The sequence below is a fragment of the Erithacus rubecula genome (assembly GCF_903797595.1).
Source record: "Erithacus rubecula genome assembly, chromosome: 1".
NCBI classification, from domain to species: Eukaryota; Metazoa; Chordata; class Aves; order Passeriformes; family Muscicapidae; genus Erithacus; species Erithacus rubecula.
Window position 1 is genome coordinate 33,721,145 of NC_136658.1, and position 17,097 is coordinate 33,738,241.

At 37.3% G+C, this 17,097-nt stretch overlaps 1 protein-coding gene across 4 annotated transcripts in view; it reads right to left on the reverse strand.

The window, feature by feature from the left end:
- Positions 1-7,895: 7,895 nt before the first annotated feature.
- The window catches only part of GRM5 (glutamate metabotropic receptor 5), a 240,335-nt gene continuing 231,133 nt past the window's right edge, over positions 7,896-17,097 (reverse strand). For all 4 annotated transcript variants that reach the window (XM_079301034.1, XM_079301032.1, XM_079301033.1 and 1 more), the window contains one exon: positions 7,896-9,981. In XM_079301034.1, the coding sequence (XP_079157160.1) occupies positions 9,159-9,981 (823 nt within the window). In that variant the 3' untranslated portion in view covers positions 7,896-9,158. The remainder of the gene's footprint in view (positions 9,982-17,097) is intronic.

The window sequence follows — 17,097 nt, forward strand, 5'->3', positions numbered from 1 at the left end:
TCAGTAGAGGAGAGCCACGTTCTTGGAATTACTCTCCTGAGAGCCAAGGACCAGCCCAGACCAGTCTTGTGGGCAACACCACACACCAGTCTTGTGATAAGCCCTTGAGCCTGCTCTTCACCTCACCAAATAAGCACAAATCTGATGTCTCACCCCTCATATACAAGTGAGCATATTGCAAGCATTGGAACAGGCTGCTCAGGGTGTGGTGAAATCATCATCCCTGGAAATGTTAAAAAATACACATGGATGTGGGGCAAAGGGACAAGATTGCTGGTGGACTTGGCAATATTGGATTAATGTTTGGACTTGATGATCCTAGAGGTCTTATCTAAAATAAAAAAAAAAATATATGATTCTATGACACATATGTTCGCAACATATATGAGAAAGCCCAGGAAACCCTTAACAGTGAAGGTTTTAATTTGCTGATCTTTGGGAAGAAGTTAAAGGTGGTAAGTTATGTGGAGGCAAGTTTTGAATGCCTGTTAAACAAAATCATAGTGAGCATGATGATTGCTTTGTTTTAGTCTAAAAAATTGACTAAATTCTAAGACTTGGCTTACAAACAAAGAAATAAAAACAGATGGTGATTTGAAACTACTGTCCTGAAAAAAAAAAAAAAAAAAAAGCAAATACACCACAAATGTCCCTGTATATGTAAAAGAAGCTCATCCATTCCTTTTGCAGTAATAGATGCTTTTGCACTCCACTGTGATTTGGTCTTAAACTCCTACAATAGAAAAACAAATTTAATAAATAATCCATGAACAGATTCAAAGGGGGATTGCCGTTCTTAGAATTCCAGCCCTTTTTGCAATGTTCTGTGAGCAGATGGAGGACATGAGAAGGAAAGGAGCACCCAGCCCAGGTACTAGTTTGTCTGAGGAGGACAGTACTGGCAGTAAGGCTTCTCTGGTATCAAATAGCAATTATGGACCAAACATGAAAGATAAAGCTCCAGACAGACAGGGAAATTAGACTACAAACTTTTTAAGAAATTGAGCTTTTGCTTTTCTCATAACTAAATACCCTGCTATTTCTGAAGGCATATCATGGAACTGAACCCCTCTCTTTTTAATCAATGTAAACATTGCTTTGTGATTTAATCTGAAATGGGATTTATTAGTTTATTAGTTTCTAAATGTCATCATTATGTAGTGATGGCTGAAACTCAGAAGAAGCACAGCTGAGAGGTGGTCAGAGAGCATGGTGTAAATTCACTGCTCTTGCAAACAAAACAAATTCAATCCAGTGTTCCAGAGACTACTTTAAAAATATTCTTCAACAAAACAAGATGTTGCATATGATTTTCAAAGTATTTCTCCTCAAATTACAATGTAGTTGCAATGCTTCTTTTGGTAAAATATTCTTCACCTAAAGCAGTATATTTCACTGAACCAGTTTCTGTGGACTTCTACAGTGAAAGAATTTACTTTAGGATGTAGTGTTTTAGGTGGTTCAAAGACATAATGTGAATTCACATTGTTTTTTAGCTGGACTTTGGCACTTTACCTACCATTGTGTTATGAATTATTTCCCTTAATTTGTCAACAGCAATAAGGTGATTCAACAGCATCTCTAGAAATGTGTTTAGAAAATAATGTGTGTAATAGTCTTTTATCTGAGAGCTGCAGTTCAAACTCTGCATTTCACTGCATGCAGTGTAATTATTCAATATTCCATGTCAGTCTGTGTAAGAATATTAAGACTATTAAAAACCCTTGATTATGGAATGGTGTGGAGAGAATTTCCAGACTAGAAGGTGGCTTTGTTCTCTTTTGGTTTATTTGTTAGTTGTTTTTTGGGTTTTTGTTTTGTTTTAATTTTGTGGGGGTTTTTTTGGTTGCTTTTTTGTATGGGTTAGGGTTTGTTGAGTAGTGGCTTTGTTCTTGTTGTTTGTTTTGGGGATTTTTTAGCATTTAGCAGGAAAGGTATAACAATACCTTTGGCTGTAAACAGAGTGTAGCCAGACCTGAGATAAAACATTTACTCCTAGTGGTCACAGAGGCAGAACTCTAGAAATGAAATTGTTAAAGGATATAAAAATTGTTTTCTGATTTTTTTTTTGCAGTTAAAGATTAGATGCGAACCTACAATCAGAGGAGTAAAATAGTTTCTTAACAACATCCATAAAAATACTATTTTGGTATATGATTCCAAGTTGAACAGCTTTATTTTCTGTTGTTCAAGACAAGATTCTTTTATTATTTTCTCTCAAATGTATTTATGCCTCATCAATGAGATTGCATGTGCTTCAAAAGACTAAGTTCAAACTATTCTAGAATGTTTTGTAACTATGATATACATTAATGTTAAGTTAATAATTTAAAGCAAAAGAGAGGGAGAAGTAAAAGAGATAAGGACTATACTTCAAGGGTTTGTGTATAGGCATACCTGATTTATACAAAAATGCACTGAAAACATAGCTATAAGTGTTTTGGAGAAAAATAAAAATCCAGTTTTCAGTCATATCACAGATTCTTTTTAATACTGTTCAAAAAGTACCTGACTATACATAAACACCAACTATAACATGATGTAGACATTTGAGAAACAAGCAAGTGTATTCTTCAATGCTAAAATAAATTACATTTGTACAGGTAGAAAGCAAACCAAAGCTGATAAAAATGTTAAATTTTATGAAAAATTATTTTCAGTTCACATCAAAATAATAACTTTACATTCTCTATGTTTTAATAGTATAAGCAGCAACAACATAAAAAAGAACAAACGGTCACAGAATGTTTGAAACCAGTTCTTCATAAGTTATTTGCAAATTAAAAAAAATAATTACAAGCACTTGTAGCCCACATAAATCTTTTGGAATTGGCACCATCTCTCTAAAACATCTATATTCTATATAGATTTCTAATTACAAATACCACCAGCAGCTGCCATATAATCCTATTAGTACATGTAATATACATAGTATATTTGTTCCCATTTGGCAGAATGGAGTGACTTAATGTTTATTGTTTGTTAGTACTGTCATTGCTCAGGTGAGACAAAACCAGCCATATACAGCAATTCATCACCCAGATGAATTTTTTACTTACCTTTATGCTCCACTGGCCTGTATCTCTTTTCCTTTTCACAGTATAAAATTGTAAATGGTAGTTGGAGACATTTGAACTGAGGATATAATAATGAACCACCACAAAAAAAAAAAAAAGTGAATTCAGATAATTCAACTTCAGTCTTTACTAAATGAAGTGCACACTGAAATGTGTAGCAGATGAATGATTTTCTTGTTCATGGAGGGTATTGACTTAATTTTTGGAGATTCATTCAACTGCCAGAAAACTGTGACCTCTTGGGTATTTTTGGATGTGTTTAGTCACATCCCTTAACACATTTATTTAGAGGATGACTTTCTCATTGGGATACCAGATAGAGTGGGATTGATAAAGATGAATGGTGGGAAGAACCTATTCACCAAGCCTAGCTTCAGGAATGAACCTAGTAAATCCATCTGCTGTTTGATTCAAATGGGAGTAGGAATAATATCCTGCCATTATCATTCTCTGCAGAATAAATAGTCAAAATCTAGATTCCAGTGGCCACTATCCAACTTTGATTGTCATTATATGGATACTAATCTGGAATTATTCCATTGACCCCAATAGATTAAGGAACAGTGCCAGCAAAGGGCTTCAGGACTTAAAATTATTCAGTGTAATACATAGGTTTTTTGCTCTAGTGTAGAGGTCAGGACCTTTTTTTTAAATATCTAACCTTTCTGTGGAGTTTATAAGAAGAGTTAGTGCCCAAGAAAGCAGCAAAACAAGGAAAGAGATGTCTAGGAATACTCTATTTGAGCCAGTATGGAAATGCAATATTCAGAATATGCTAATTTTTCACTGGGATCAAATTTTTTGAGATAATTATGCATTTGATTTCAAAGATGGGCCAGGTCACCTTTGTAAAAGGTGACTGGAGGAAAATGAAACAAGTCCCTTTTTCTGCAGTCTCAGAGAAGTAGGAACCTCAAGTTTAATTCCTTCACCTATCCAAGAAGACTTAGTATCTCCTTTCCAGAATGGGGTCTGAGAACTCCAGATGGAAGACAAGATTTTTGCAGATAAAAAGCTGTCCAAGGGCACATCCTTCTCTCCTGCCACTAGAAAACTTTTCAGGGAAGCATTAAACTTTTTTTTTTTTTTTTTTTTTTTAGCCAATATATAGCACAGACAAAAGGTAGCCTCCACTTCTTTGGAGTTAAAATACCTTGTCTCTGCTCCAGAGATTTTTAAAGTATTTTATATCAAATGGTAATATAAGATGTCTATTCAGTGTATGTCTTATCAGGTTGCACTGTTCCTTTTCCACTGCAATACTCTTGAATTTGTTCCTGTCCTGTGAAGCAGCCTCAGGGAAATGAGCAGAGATTATCCCAACACTGAGTCATTAGAGCACTTTCCAGCCAGGAAACTGTACTGTGCAGTCTGTGTACTCTCTGGTGGGATATGCAGGGATCTAACCTAGGAACTGGTGTTTTCTGCATCCTTGTTGGGTTTTAGCATTTAACATGAGTGAGGTACAAAGATCCTTAGATGTGTGGTGCTCAGCTTAGTTCTGAGCATACACAGACATACTATGATAGATGCTGGGGTGAGGGGGCATTTAAATAGTTGTTTTAAAACTGAGTTTAAAGTGTAGGTATTAGATTCTACTGAAATCTTAACTTTAAGCTCCAAAGTATTTTTTTTGGGGTCAACCCTGACACTGGTCTCCAGTACAATAAAGGATTAGTGGACACATTTCTAGTCCTGAGCATAGTTCTCTGATTTCCCCAAGGAGCCAGCTCTTTTTTATGCTGACTGTTGCTGTCATCTTTTATCCTCTCACCTCATAAATGATGCATTTAGCAGAATAACAAGGTTGCACACTTTCCTTTACAGAACTTACACCCACAGCTATATTGTCCTTCAGTTTGGTCTTGCGCACTAAAGAAAACATTTGCAGGGGAATTTCTCTGTCATCCAGAGCAAGAGTCATGGATTGGCCTTCCTGTTTACTCTCTTTTGATACTGTATTCTCTCAGTTTTTAACAAAAATTTTCCTTTTACAAACACAGTAACTGAATAAACATCCAAGCAAACTAATATAACCATTTTTTTTTTCTTTTAGAACTTATAACAGTTTCAAAATTAGGGTTTTGTAGCTGGAAATCAATGGAAGAAGCCAGCACCTTGTGACCAACCAGGCTCCCATGAAACATCAACAAGCAATTTGTGGACTATGGTCTAAAAATCTCTGGCCTAAGGTATCTGCATGAGTCTAGGCACCAAATGTTCAGATAGAAGTACAAGGAAGCACATCTTCAAAGTCATGCAATTATTCTTCAGAGGCAATTTAAAAATAGAGTTCTTCAGTATTGCAAAGGCTTCTTTCCAACTGGCCTGCCAGAGTGACTCACTTTATTTCAAAAGCACAAATCTAGAGGTGATTACACCATCATTCCTTGGGGTTGGCCTCAAGCACAAAAGAAATAAGAGATTTTTTTGAGGTCCTTGTGGTTAAGAATGACAGTAGTTTCAAATCCTTTAATTCCTTTTGTGGCAGCAGCTCTAAACTGGAAGGCATTTTTCAAACCATGCAGTTGGTTCTTGCACCTTGTTTAGTTAGATTGAAAAGTGCTCATGATTGTAACTTTTGCATTTATGTCTGAAAACCCTTGCCACTCTATCTTAATGTCCTAAACAGAGACTAGCTTACAAACAGCATAATGAAGTCATGAGGTCTGTCATTCCTGTTTTTTTTTCTCTTATGTCAAACCCACTGGCTTCTCCCAAAGAACTTTCCAGTCTTGCAAATCTCCTACTGGGCTCATTTGGATTATTACTACAGGCATTGCACCATTTTTGCCTTCTTCTCTGCAAAACCTTTCCTCCCTTTGTTGAAATTCAAACACATAATAAAAAATGGCATTGATGCACTCCAGTCCGCACAAATAAAGTGAATTCTGCCTCCTTTAAATTCCCCTAAGGTTGCCCATCTTTCATTAAAAATAGATTGACTTCAAGAGGGTACTACGTCAGCCAGGTCCATCCACAGTTCCTTGTGCAATTAAAAGTTCTGCTGTGGCTGATAGATACACAAAAGATACATGACTCCACTGAAAATGAGAGTGAACAAAAGTGCTTAAAATTTTGGTTGCACAACATTAGGGTTGTAAAAAACCCTTAAAACTCTCTTAAAACATGCATTCAGGGCACATAGTGCATCCTCATACCCATATTGTCATGACAGTATACAAGAACATTGTCAGGAAGCTCTGGGCAATATCTATGGCCAGGATGGTGCAGTTTGAGAGCAGAAGAGGTATATTTATGCTGAGCATGACAGTTTCTATTTTTCACTCCTTTTTACTAGTTTTATATTTAAGGAAAAGTCTTTATGTTTGTTTGTATAATCCTTATTTCCACTGCTCATTATTTCACAGTGCAGTGAAACCCATAGATTTTTGCAGGAATACAATTATATGAACTTTACACCACCGTAAGAAAAAAACAGGGGATCTAAAATGCTAGGGAAAGATCAAGGTGGAGGATGTTCTTGTAAGAACATGGGTCAATAGTTTGAAATATAAGAGAACAGATAGTAATAGAATCCCTTCGAAATTCACATTAATTATCTCAGTATACTCTGTTTATATTAAAACAATATTGCACAGATGGGAGACAAATATTATCATATAAGTCTTCCACGAACAACATTTAAATGGTCTAAACTCCCCTAATAAGAATGTTTGTATCACAGACTGATTGGACATGCTTTTCTCTTAAGTGTGGGTTGTAACCTGTGACAGAAGATGCTTTCTCCTGAAGACATGGACAGCTAGGGAATGATGAGACATGCTAGTACTGTGAACCAAGAGGGCAAAACTGAGCTGTAGTCTGGGAACCGTGCAGCTGCACAGAACGAGTCCGTGCTGGTCAGTCGTGCGAGGAGGCAAGAACTGCAAATGGGCCACAAGGGCCTTCAGTCATGCCTTGGTGTGGGGTGTGCCTTCTGGAGTAGAGCTGTTTTGTGACCTGCCTGCTCATGCTGTAGGCAAAGCTGATAAATGACTGTACCTGACAAGACAAGCATGCCCAGACTGCAATTGGATAACACTGCCTGGCTCTAGAGTATCTCTGTGAGATGCTGGTCTGGATTCAGTCATCTATTACTTTTTGTTTTTAAATGTTGTTGATCAGCAAATTGGGGTGCAACACATAATAGTGAAACATGCATCCCAAAGGAATAGAAAATGCTCTTTGCTAAAATATGTGAATGTGCTTTCATCTTTTACTTGTTTGATCAAATATTTATTTTGAACATGGGGGAGAAAAAGGAGGTACGAATTTTGATTACAAAATATTTGCTATCTTTGAAGAAACAAGATCTAAAGGTTTTGAAAATAAAATATAGCAGCCTTATTTCAAGGCTCCCTTCCTTGAGGCTGTCTTCTATATAAGGCTACGTCAACTCAACTTTGAATTGAAGTACATTACTCATCACTTCATGCTATCCTTCAATAAAATAAAACAAACCCATAAAAGTTTGGCACCTGAGGACAGCTATGTCATGAAGAAGAGAGCAAATACAGTGTGCGTTTAGGGTCTGACTTACAAGTTCTATGTAACTACACCTATCAAAAATTATTTAGCTACTATTCAAACTTTAAAACTCTTCCCTGCCTGTATTAAAAAAGTGCTGTGACAGTATGAAGTGCACTAAACTGTACTACCTTGATATAGGAAAAAAAATTTGAGGAATCCCCTTGTTTCTTCTGTGAGTTGCTAAGAAACAAAGATTCTGTTGGTTCATATCTCATTAGGTCTTCTTTGTTCTAACCTTTACTCTGTATTGCTTTGAATGTATTTTTTTCTTTTTTTTTCTTTTGTCACTGTTCATAGCTGCAAGGCATCAGCAGCAAAACAAAGTTTAAAATTGTTGCTTATTAAAGAGTAGTTTAATCACCTCTAAGCAGACTTTGACACAGGGTTTTTTCCCTATATATATATGTATATATTAATTATGATTATGACAACCTTTCCCACTGAAAGTTAGCATTCGTCATAATCCAAATTGATATCCTAGAATTCTGTCATTCAAAGGATGGAGAAAATTCTTAGGTCATTTACCTGTTTGTTACAAGCAAAGATGGGAATCTGAATAAGTATTCTAACTGATAATATTTTCACGAGGAAGTCCATAAAAATGTGTTAATTTCACTAGGGAGTGCAGCTATAATATAGCTTGGTAGTGCTGCTAGAAAGAGAATATTCATCAACTTGCCCTGATAAGGGAATTACAAAACAGTACTCCAGAAAATATTTTTTGCTACTTCATTATTAGTTGGCAACATGGTGAAATAGTCAGGAAATCTTCCTTGCGTTTTGTTGTTGTGAAGGTGAATCCAATGTTAACAAACTGAATTTTTGATACTGATAGAAGAGAATTTTATAAACAAATGCTCAGGTTGAGAAGTCACTTGTAAAGCCCTCCATATTGCAGTCACTCACTGCAAAGCCTCAGCTTAGTGTTATCCACGTGTAATGTATCACAGACACAATATTCTTCAGCAAAAAGTTTTGTAGTTTTTGAACATACATTACTGCTTTTTGAGATCTTCATAGAAAAAAAAAGAAAAAAAGAAAGAAAGCTTGACAGGTTGGTCCCAGATTTGAGTCTGTTAGAAAATGTACATTCAACGTTTGGTCTTCTATTCTTGATAAAAGATCAAGGTTCACTTCTGGGTAAGGGATCAGAGTAAACAAACAAACCATTGTACAGTTGTTTACAATCTTGTTCCCCCCCTTCCCCTATTGTACACACAGTTCATTGTAATACTAAAGCAAAGCACTTGGTATGTAACTGGATTAACAGACTCCTTATAAGCCCTCAAAAATAGATTCAGTGTTTCTGAAAAGCCCATGTTTTTTTAAGGCCACGATAATCTGCCAAGAGTAATTTTGTCTTTAAATCGGCATAATCAATCTGATGTTTCCACCTCTCAAGTGATTCCTCTTCTTCCCTTCCATTCCTCACAAGATGACCCAATGCCTCTCACTCTGTCTGCGTAAACACTGGAGATCTTGAAGACTTGGCTGCCCCCTCACTACTTGCTTGTAGTTGTTGAGACCCAATGTCGTCTTGAACTACATTCACAGCGAAGAAGAACTTTGAGTATAATCTCTGATGAGGAGTGTGTCATATTTGGGGGAGGACGGGATACAGAGAGCTGATTCAGAAGCCGGAGAGCTGGGAGATGCACTTCCAGAATCGATGGAGTCTCTAAAAGGAGAAGGAGGAGTTAAAGCCACCAGCTCCTCCAGGTCTTGCTTGGCTGTTGGGGTCTCTGAAGTGCCTTCTTTGATGCTGTCATTTGAAGGTTTCCTAGCAGCCTGCGAGGCGCCATTGACTTCAATGGCAGGAAGCGGTTGGATCTCTGCAAGGGTGGTCATTGTTGTAGGGAGCTGGATTTCCCGGGGAATCAGGTACGAAGAGCAGAGAGGAGCAGCTCCCATTGTCCCTGGAGTAGATGTGGAAAGCATCATAGAGTTCAGCTCACTGATATTGGCCGTGAAGCGAGTGACCACACTGCTGATCTGCTCCATGAGGGAGCCTTGAGAGGAGCTACTCCGTTGAGGAGGCTCTGACTGGAAGGTTGGGGCTTCATCTTCTGTTCGGCTGACAGAGGCAGTTCTGTGGCTCAGAGTGCTGATTGGTGAGGGAGTCTGTGGTCGGTACTGAGCTGGGTATTGCTCTTCGGCTTCCGAAACGTCGTACAGAGTTTTGGCACTAGCCTCGGGAAACGTAGCGCTGCTACTGTGCCGGCTACTGTCTGTGCTTTTGGAAAAAGGCTTGATCACTGCCGTCTGGTTGGGGTTCTCTTTTTTGTTGATGTGGACTGACAGCCGCTGCCAAAGGTGTGCTCCTCGGCTGCTTTTCTCGTTCTGGGCCCAGGAAACTGATTTCCCATTAGAGCTGTGAACACAAATGAGATAAGATGGTAACTTGCAACAAATTTAAAAATATCATTGCTGCATGTATATCAGGGATTGTGTTGTATTTCAGAATTTATATTTACCATAAAGCTGATTGCTATTTCATCTGTATCTATCTATTGCAATATATCTCTATCATCTGTACCTGTATGTTCTGGAAAACAAGCAGTGTGTCAGCTCATTTCACAGGCCAGTTGTGCACCCAGCCATCACTGTTCTGTGATAATTCATGGCCACTGCTGAGCCCTCTGTTGAGGCCCGTGGGACATAGACAGTGTCCATCCTGGGCAAGAGACCAGCTTGATGGCTTCCCTTCTGTTGGACTGGTGCCAGAAAGAGGGCCTGTGGGACTGAGGGATGCATAGAGGAGTGAGGAAGAATTAAATGCTTGAAGAGAGTGAGTGAGAAACTTGGACTGGCTAGAGTGCAGGGGCAAGTGTTAGGTTGACCTGGGAGCTTTCAGTGGTAAGAAGTTTGGTATAGTGTTCTGAACATGGATTCTCGTATGGGGCAGGGATTGTAGATTGGGAGATGGAGAAGTGCAATAGGTTAAGGCAGGGGAAAAAAGTCTGTTTGTGTCCCACTATTTGAAAACATTGGAGCAATACATCAAAAGGGGCTATACTTGTTGCAGGCAATGGGTAACTTCATCAAGGTATTTGGAAAGCTACCTGCCACTAAATTAAAGAAATAATTTTTTTTCTTTCAAATTGCAGGTCAGCTTAGAGAATGAAACTGTGTTCCTAGGAAAGAAATACCAGACAAGCTATACAAGTAGCTCCTTATGGTAACATGAGTTTGGAGACAACAATAAACATTTTGCTCCACTTTTCTGCAAAATGGTAATTTAGGGTAAATTGTCTTCAGATCTCATCATACTCTTTATCAAAGTTGCTCATTTGTCTCCTCTTGATACCTAAGAAAAGCCAGCTGTGGCCCTTATAAACACATAGTATTTCCTATTACATCTTAGTCTGATGAGCTGGTGTTTGCACATGCATTAATATATGGTTTTTGAAAATAAGGAAGATATTAGAAATATTTCTTAGCTGAAAGAGACAATGACTCTGAAATGGTGCCGACAGGAAAAACAGTCTATATATATAAACAAACATGATTTATATACAAAACACATCAAAACTGTAGACAATTCACTTTGGTTTCCTAAACATTTGCTATAGCCATTTAGGATTTTTGAAAAGACAACATTGGAGACCCAGGCAGATTATTGCAAATTTGTTTTTTGTTTGCTTTTTTAAGTCTGCAATAGATATCCTCACGTTAGCCTGCAGCATAACAGTTTACAAAGTGCATACTTTACTAAATACAGATGACTTTATACCAGCCTTCATGTGGAAGCTTCCCTCAGACTATCAATTTAATAGCTCTTCTGTCCAAAAAAAGAAAAAAAAGTAAAACAAAACCTCCTGGTGGGTTCACGTCTTGATTACGTTACATGGAATTACGATGGATCATGTAACACAACATATGCCAACAGATTTCCCCTTCAAACGCAGTATGACAGAATCCAGTAGACAAACACAGTGTAAAACAATGGGCATTTTAGAGAGGGAGGACTGGGAAATTATAAGTATATATAATTATATACTTATATAATGTATAAGTACATAAGGGTTCACTCTTTTGCTGCAATGGTCACCAGATGTTATTTGTATCTTGGAAGTTGACTGTTAGGTCCCTACCCCTAAAATGCCAGGCAAAACAACTGGTGGCTTGTAACTTGCTATTCTGACAATCCCTTCCTTCTTCAGTACCCCAATCAGAGCAAGAAGGAAAACCAAATTCTGTCCTGTAGCACTGCTCACTTTGAATCTCTGTGGGTACAGTTCTGCACTGAGCAGGAGCTGGTACTAATGTCATGCAGAATAAAATTGTTCTCTCTGAGGACCATGCATTCATTTCCTTGCAACACACACACTGTGGGTGTTCAGAACTGTTTTAGAGCCCTGGCTCACTGGTCATGCTGAGCTCTGAGCTCAATGGGAGCTCTGTGACACAGCAGGAGCAGAGTTTGGATTGTTTGGCAGAGATCTTGCCTCTAGTTCCAATATGATGACCATGAAACTTTGTCCTAGGTGCAGCTGTGTTTGACCTGGACCAGGAGGGAGAATGATCTGGCAGTTGTAACTGATCAGGCAGAAACAGAAGACCCAGATCCAGTCCTGGATGTCCTCCTGGTGAGCTCTTGGAAGGACCTGTGACAGACCTGCCTGCCACAGGGGTGAAACAAATCCCAGTAACATGAAGGATTAGTCAATGCAAATAGAAATATTTGCCCAGAGAAAGCAGTATATTCTAGCACTCCTCCTGACTTCAAGCACTTCTTAATACAGATGTTTAAATCCTTTAACAGTGTACTAAATGCATGTAGATATTTTCATGGCCTGAAGGTCAGATTATAAGAGTTTGTGAAAGCAACATACTACTCCCTCCCTGGTCACAGTTAAAGAGACAAAAGTGAAGGGGGGATATGATGCTGAAGAACTTTGAGAGAGTGAAAGGATGAAATTTGAGATTGCATCAAGCCCTTGGCAAAGACAGCAAATGGTTAAATCTTCAGTGGAGCAAGTCATCAGCCTCCCTGAATCTCAACTTGGGTTTGGGTCAGTCTTAGCTGAAACACTCACTCACTTCTTTCAGAGTAATCTGTGCATGAGGGTCTCATGTTGATCCTAGGGCTCTGAAGGAGACTGTTTAGTGGAAATTTTGTGCAAGTCTGAAAGATATGATCATTATTCATTGCAAATTTCTTGATATTAGTAACTGAATGGGACACAAACACCATTCACCAAACAGGTGGTAGGGCACTGGAACAGGCTGCCCAAGGAAGTGGTAGAATCAGCATCCCTGGAAGTGCTCCAAACACATTTGGATGTGGCACTTAGGAAAATGATTTGGTGCTGAACACATTGATGTTGGGTTTACAGTTGCACTTGATGATCTCAGAGGTCTTTTCCAACTTTTAAGAGTCTAAAATTTTTCAATAAGGAGTGACCCCTATAAACAGCTAAAGAATTTCTGTGTCAGAAATGTATCTTATGCTTTATCATGCTGCACCTACTTACTAGGAAGTCAACACTGGACTGAAGTGTGCAATCATTTATTACCTCTGTGAAAAAAGCACCACCTGTTCTCTTATATTGGCATGAAACTGGTTTGTGGATAAATTGCTGTGATAATACTTTAAGATCCTGCTCTAACTGCATATTGATTGGTACTCTGTCAAGTTAGCTGCAAACCACGCAATGCTCACAGCTTAAAAATAGAGAAATAAAGATAGATCACAGACATAGGATGTCTACTAATGGGATTGTTTACATTTACTAGGCCCAGCTCTGCCTTGACTCTTCAATGATTAGAAACTTTAGGATAGTGAAATTTTAAATTTTTCTTGTAAACAGATTTTGACTCCATCAGTTGAAAAAAGAAGAATTATACGTTTGAATTCCCAAAGGAATTACACTACACAATTTGGGTGAATACAAAGTTTTCTACCCTACTCTTCTCTTCTGCTGGCACATTGCATTGAATAGAGCAATAAAACAGAGGAGAGTGCAACAAACTTCAATCAGTGATACCAAAACTTTAGCTTGTTATTTTTTTTCCCTAAAACAAAGCCTTTTTCAGCACTTTTTTTTTGTTTTTGTTTTTAATTTCTTTTGGTATAGGTTAATTAGGTTCAGCTCCATGCACAAGAGAAATTTCCAGAGAACCAGATAGTAATTTTTTCTCCACCGTCTTTAGTAAAAGCTTCTTTGATTTTGATGGACTGGCTTTCTCCCTGCCTGCTAGATCTACATAATATGTACAAGAAATGAAATTGGAATAAATGAGAGAACTTTTGAAGTAGCTGGTATTTCAAATATTACTTCTACAGTTGTCCACTTGATGATAGAATAGTAATTAGTTTTGTTTCTCATTTTTTTCCATTACTATATCTCTTTAGAGACACTTGAGTTTTCTCTTTAAGGATTTTTTCTCTTCATGAGAGATATTAACTTCTTTTTATAAAATTAGGTGTAAAAAAGTATTCCTCTCTTTTTTTCACATTTGTTTTCAAACTGTCTAGAATGGATCACTTTGTCTTTTGTTTTGGTTGAGGTAGTATAAGTTTTATTGCAGTATTTTTTCCTCTGTGGTATGATTATTTATGAGATGGTGCATAGGTTTGCTACAAGTGTTTCTTTAGCCAGGTGCTAGTGAAGCAAATTTATTTTGTAAGGTACTTCAAAGTGCAGAAGAAATGAAAAACAGGAAGAGGAAATTACAGACACAGCAGCTGAAAACTCTCATATTTTAACAAGGGTGCCATTCTCATTAATTACCCAGTGCAGCTAAAATTAATTTTGATGCTGTGTGCCTAGGGACTGGTGCTGGGGACAGTTACTGAAAGCATATGCAATTTGAAAATAAGTCACTTGTTCTCTTAATATCTTTGCTTGAACTAGGAAAATCAGTTTAAAATTATGGAATTAATAATTTTTTTAAAGAAAGCTTAGAATGCATAACTGCATAGTATTATTCAGCAGTAGAAACCAATATATAAGTGGGACTATAAAAATGTAAGGGAATTTTTGTTCTCTGTCACATACTAATATGGGTATCTAACTCCAAATTTAAAATGGTACAATTGTGAACACACACTGGAGAATAACTTTATGGAGACATGTATGATATGTCCTGGTGTGACTATGATAAGGAATAATTTCAAATTCTTAAATTTATAAATCCATAAATAAAAGCTCATATTTGAGAACACTGATGAAAATTTAATGGAACTAAAATTGGTAGCAAATTTGTGCCCAGACATTTCAATGGCTGAAGTGTTGCAATTAAGGTATAGCTCCAACACTGTGCAGACTTCTCGTGTCTTTAAGGCAGAAGTTTTCCTGTGCTATCACCAAAAGCAGCTGGCAGTGATAAGCAGGATAAACTCCTGTACTTGGCTCAGCCCATTTAACTTTCTGCCAAAGAGAATCCTTGTTATTCCAAGTAAATAGTAAGAACATGTTCTCCTTTTAGACTCCTCTGCTGAAACCTTATTAAAGACTCAATGATATAATTACTCTGCCTGAAAAGGACTTGTGTGCTATCTGTAGACTTAATTAAAACTTCATTCTTCATAAGGGATAGGGTGGGTATGTGTGTGCCTGTGATTTATTCAAGTAGGACATATTCTTTCATCTTGTCTCTTGCAATCTCAGATCATTATTTCTTTTTCTTGTAGTGACCCACGTTCTTCATCCCTGGGAGAATACAAGTGCCTTACAACATGCTAAAAATGCTGAAATGAAATAAGTGATAGAAGTGGTGGAATTCAGTTTGAACTATGAAGAAGCAAGTCATAGTTTCACACAGGAATATAGGACAACCTGGATAACTGGATGCAGAAGCAAAGATGCCTAAATTAGAGCAATTCAACCACTGTAATGTTTTATGTTCCTATTCTTCTAATTTTAAAAAAGCTTTTAAGAAAACCTCTACATGCCTATGTAATTGTTTCCCTAAATAAAAGATGATTGTGCCACACACAAATAACCTGCTAGTGATATATCACTCCAGTTAATTAGTTTAAATTAATCTCATACTACTTTTTCTATGGAAATAAATGACAACAAGACAGAAAAGAGGAATGATACAGGGCAAAAAATAATTTTGTTGTGTCCTCAGTTCTAGCAATAAAGAATGCTTTGCAATTATTTTTCAGAGTAGTTTTCTGTTTTGAACAGCAAGGGCAATTATTTATATTACTCTACAAACCATAATCTGCTGATACCTCCATTCTTCATGAAAATTACAGTTTACATTTGTCTGACTTTAATACGTATGTATGAAAGAAACTACAAAGTGGGAGAGATCTGATGGACAAAACCTTTGCCAGTGACCTCCCAGTGCAGCCACCAGTGATGCTGATTCTGGCAACTGCTTCAGCAGCATGCCTGGTTAGATTGGGAAATGGAGGGTCTGCTATCTGAATGAAACATTTCTAATACATCAGTGATCATTACCCAAAGTGCAAAAAATGATGCTGGTATGAGGAGATGTGTCTTCTTTCCTCTACTCCCATGACCTCACTGAGGTTGTTAATTAAGGTAACTAGAGCTGTGTTATTCTTTTTGTCTGAAAAATGCCCTTTCAAGCATCTCTGAGCACATCTCTGTATGCTGGAGCATTCTATTCATGGGATGGAGAGAACACAATGACACCTCTTGAACTCTGAGTTCTGCTTCCTGATGCAGAACATGCTTTAAGGTGTTTTCAGCATTACTGAATGGTAACACAATTTTTCATTGTTTTCATTGCTAAAAGTATGAAATGGAAACTGGGAAAAATATGAACCATCACCTTATCTGACACTGAATTCAAGTGTACAAGCAGTGGACAAGAAAAAGAAACACAAAAAAATACAGACACACAAACAAAAAATCAATCAACCAAGAAACCAACCAAAAAAAAAAAATTATCTCTCAGTTGTATCTCCAAAGTCAAGAGTTCATTTGACTTCTATCTTCTGCAAAGAGCATGCATTTTGAGGATTTTTATGTTTGGCATGCCTGATAAATAATTACAGAAATATTTTTGCACATGGGACTTATCAGCAGGAAAATTACTCCTGTGAGTTATTACGCAGTTTCTTATTTATTGCATTTAATCTAATCAAAAACGTATATATTATGCAAGGAATAAAAAAAATGATGCTGTGATGCCTGCTTTGTGAAACCTTCATAAAACATCTCATTCCATAGTTGATTTTATCATATATATGTGAATGATAAACACAGGTGATACACAATAACTGCCCTAATTAGAAATAGCCTTACAAAGCATCACATACTGTATTCACAACTTCTATTTTTATGTCATTTTTCATCTTGAAGAATCCAAATCCATTTGTAATAATAATATAAAGGGATGGTTAGGCCCTGATGTGGAAAATGGGGTTGGAACACAAATACAGTGTTTCATGAGGGATTTGAATCATGAGCTGAACAAGTCTGCCCAGTATGAATTAAATAGCATTATTTAGACTGAAAGACTGCAAGTGGGATTTGGTCAGTACCATGGGACCTCTTTG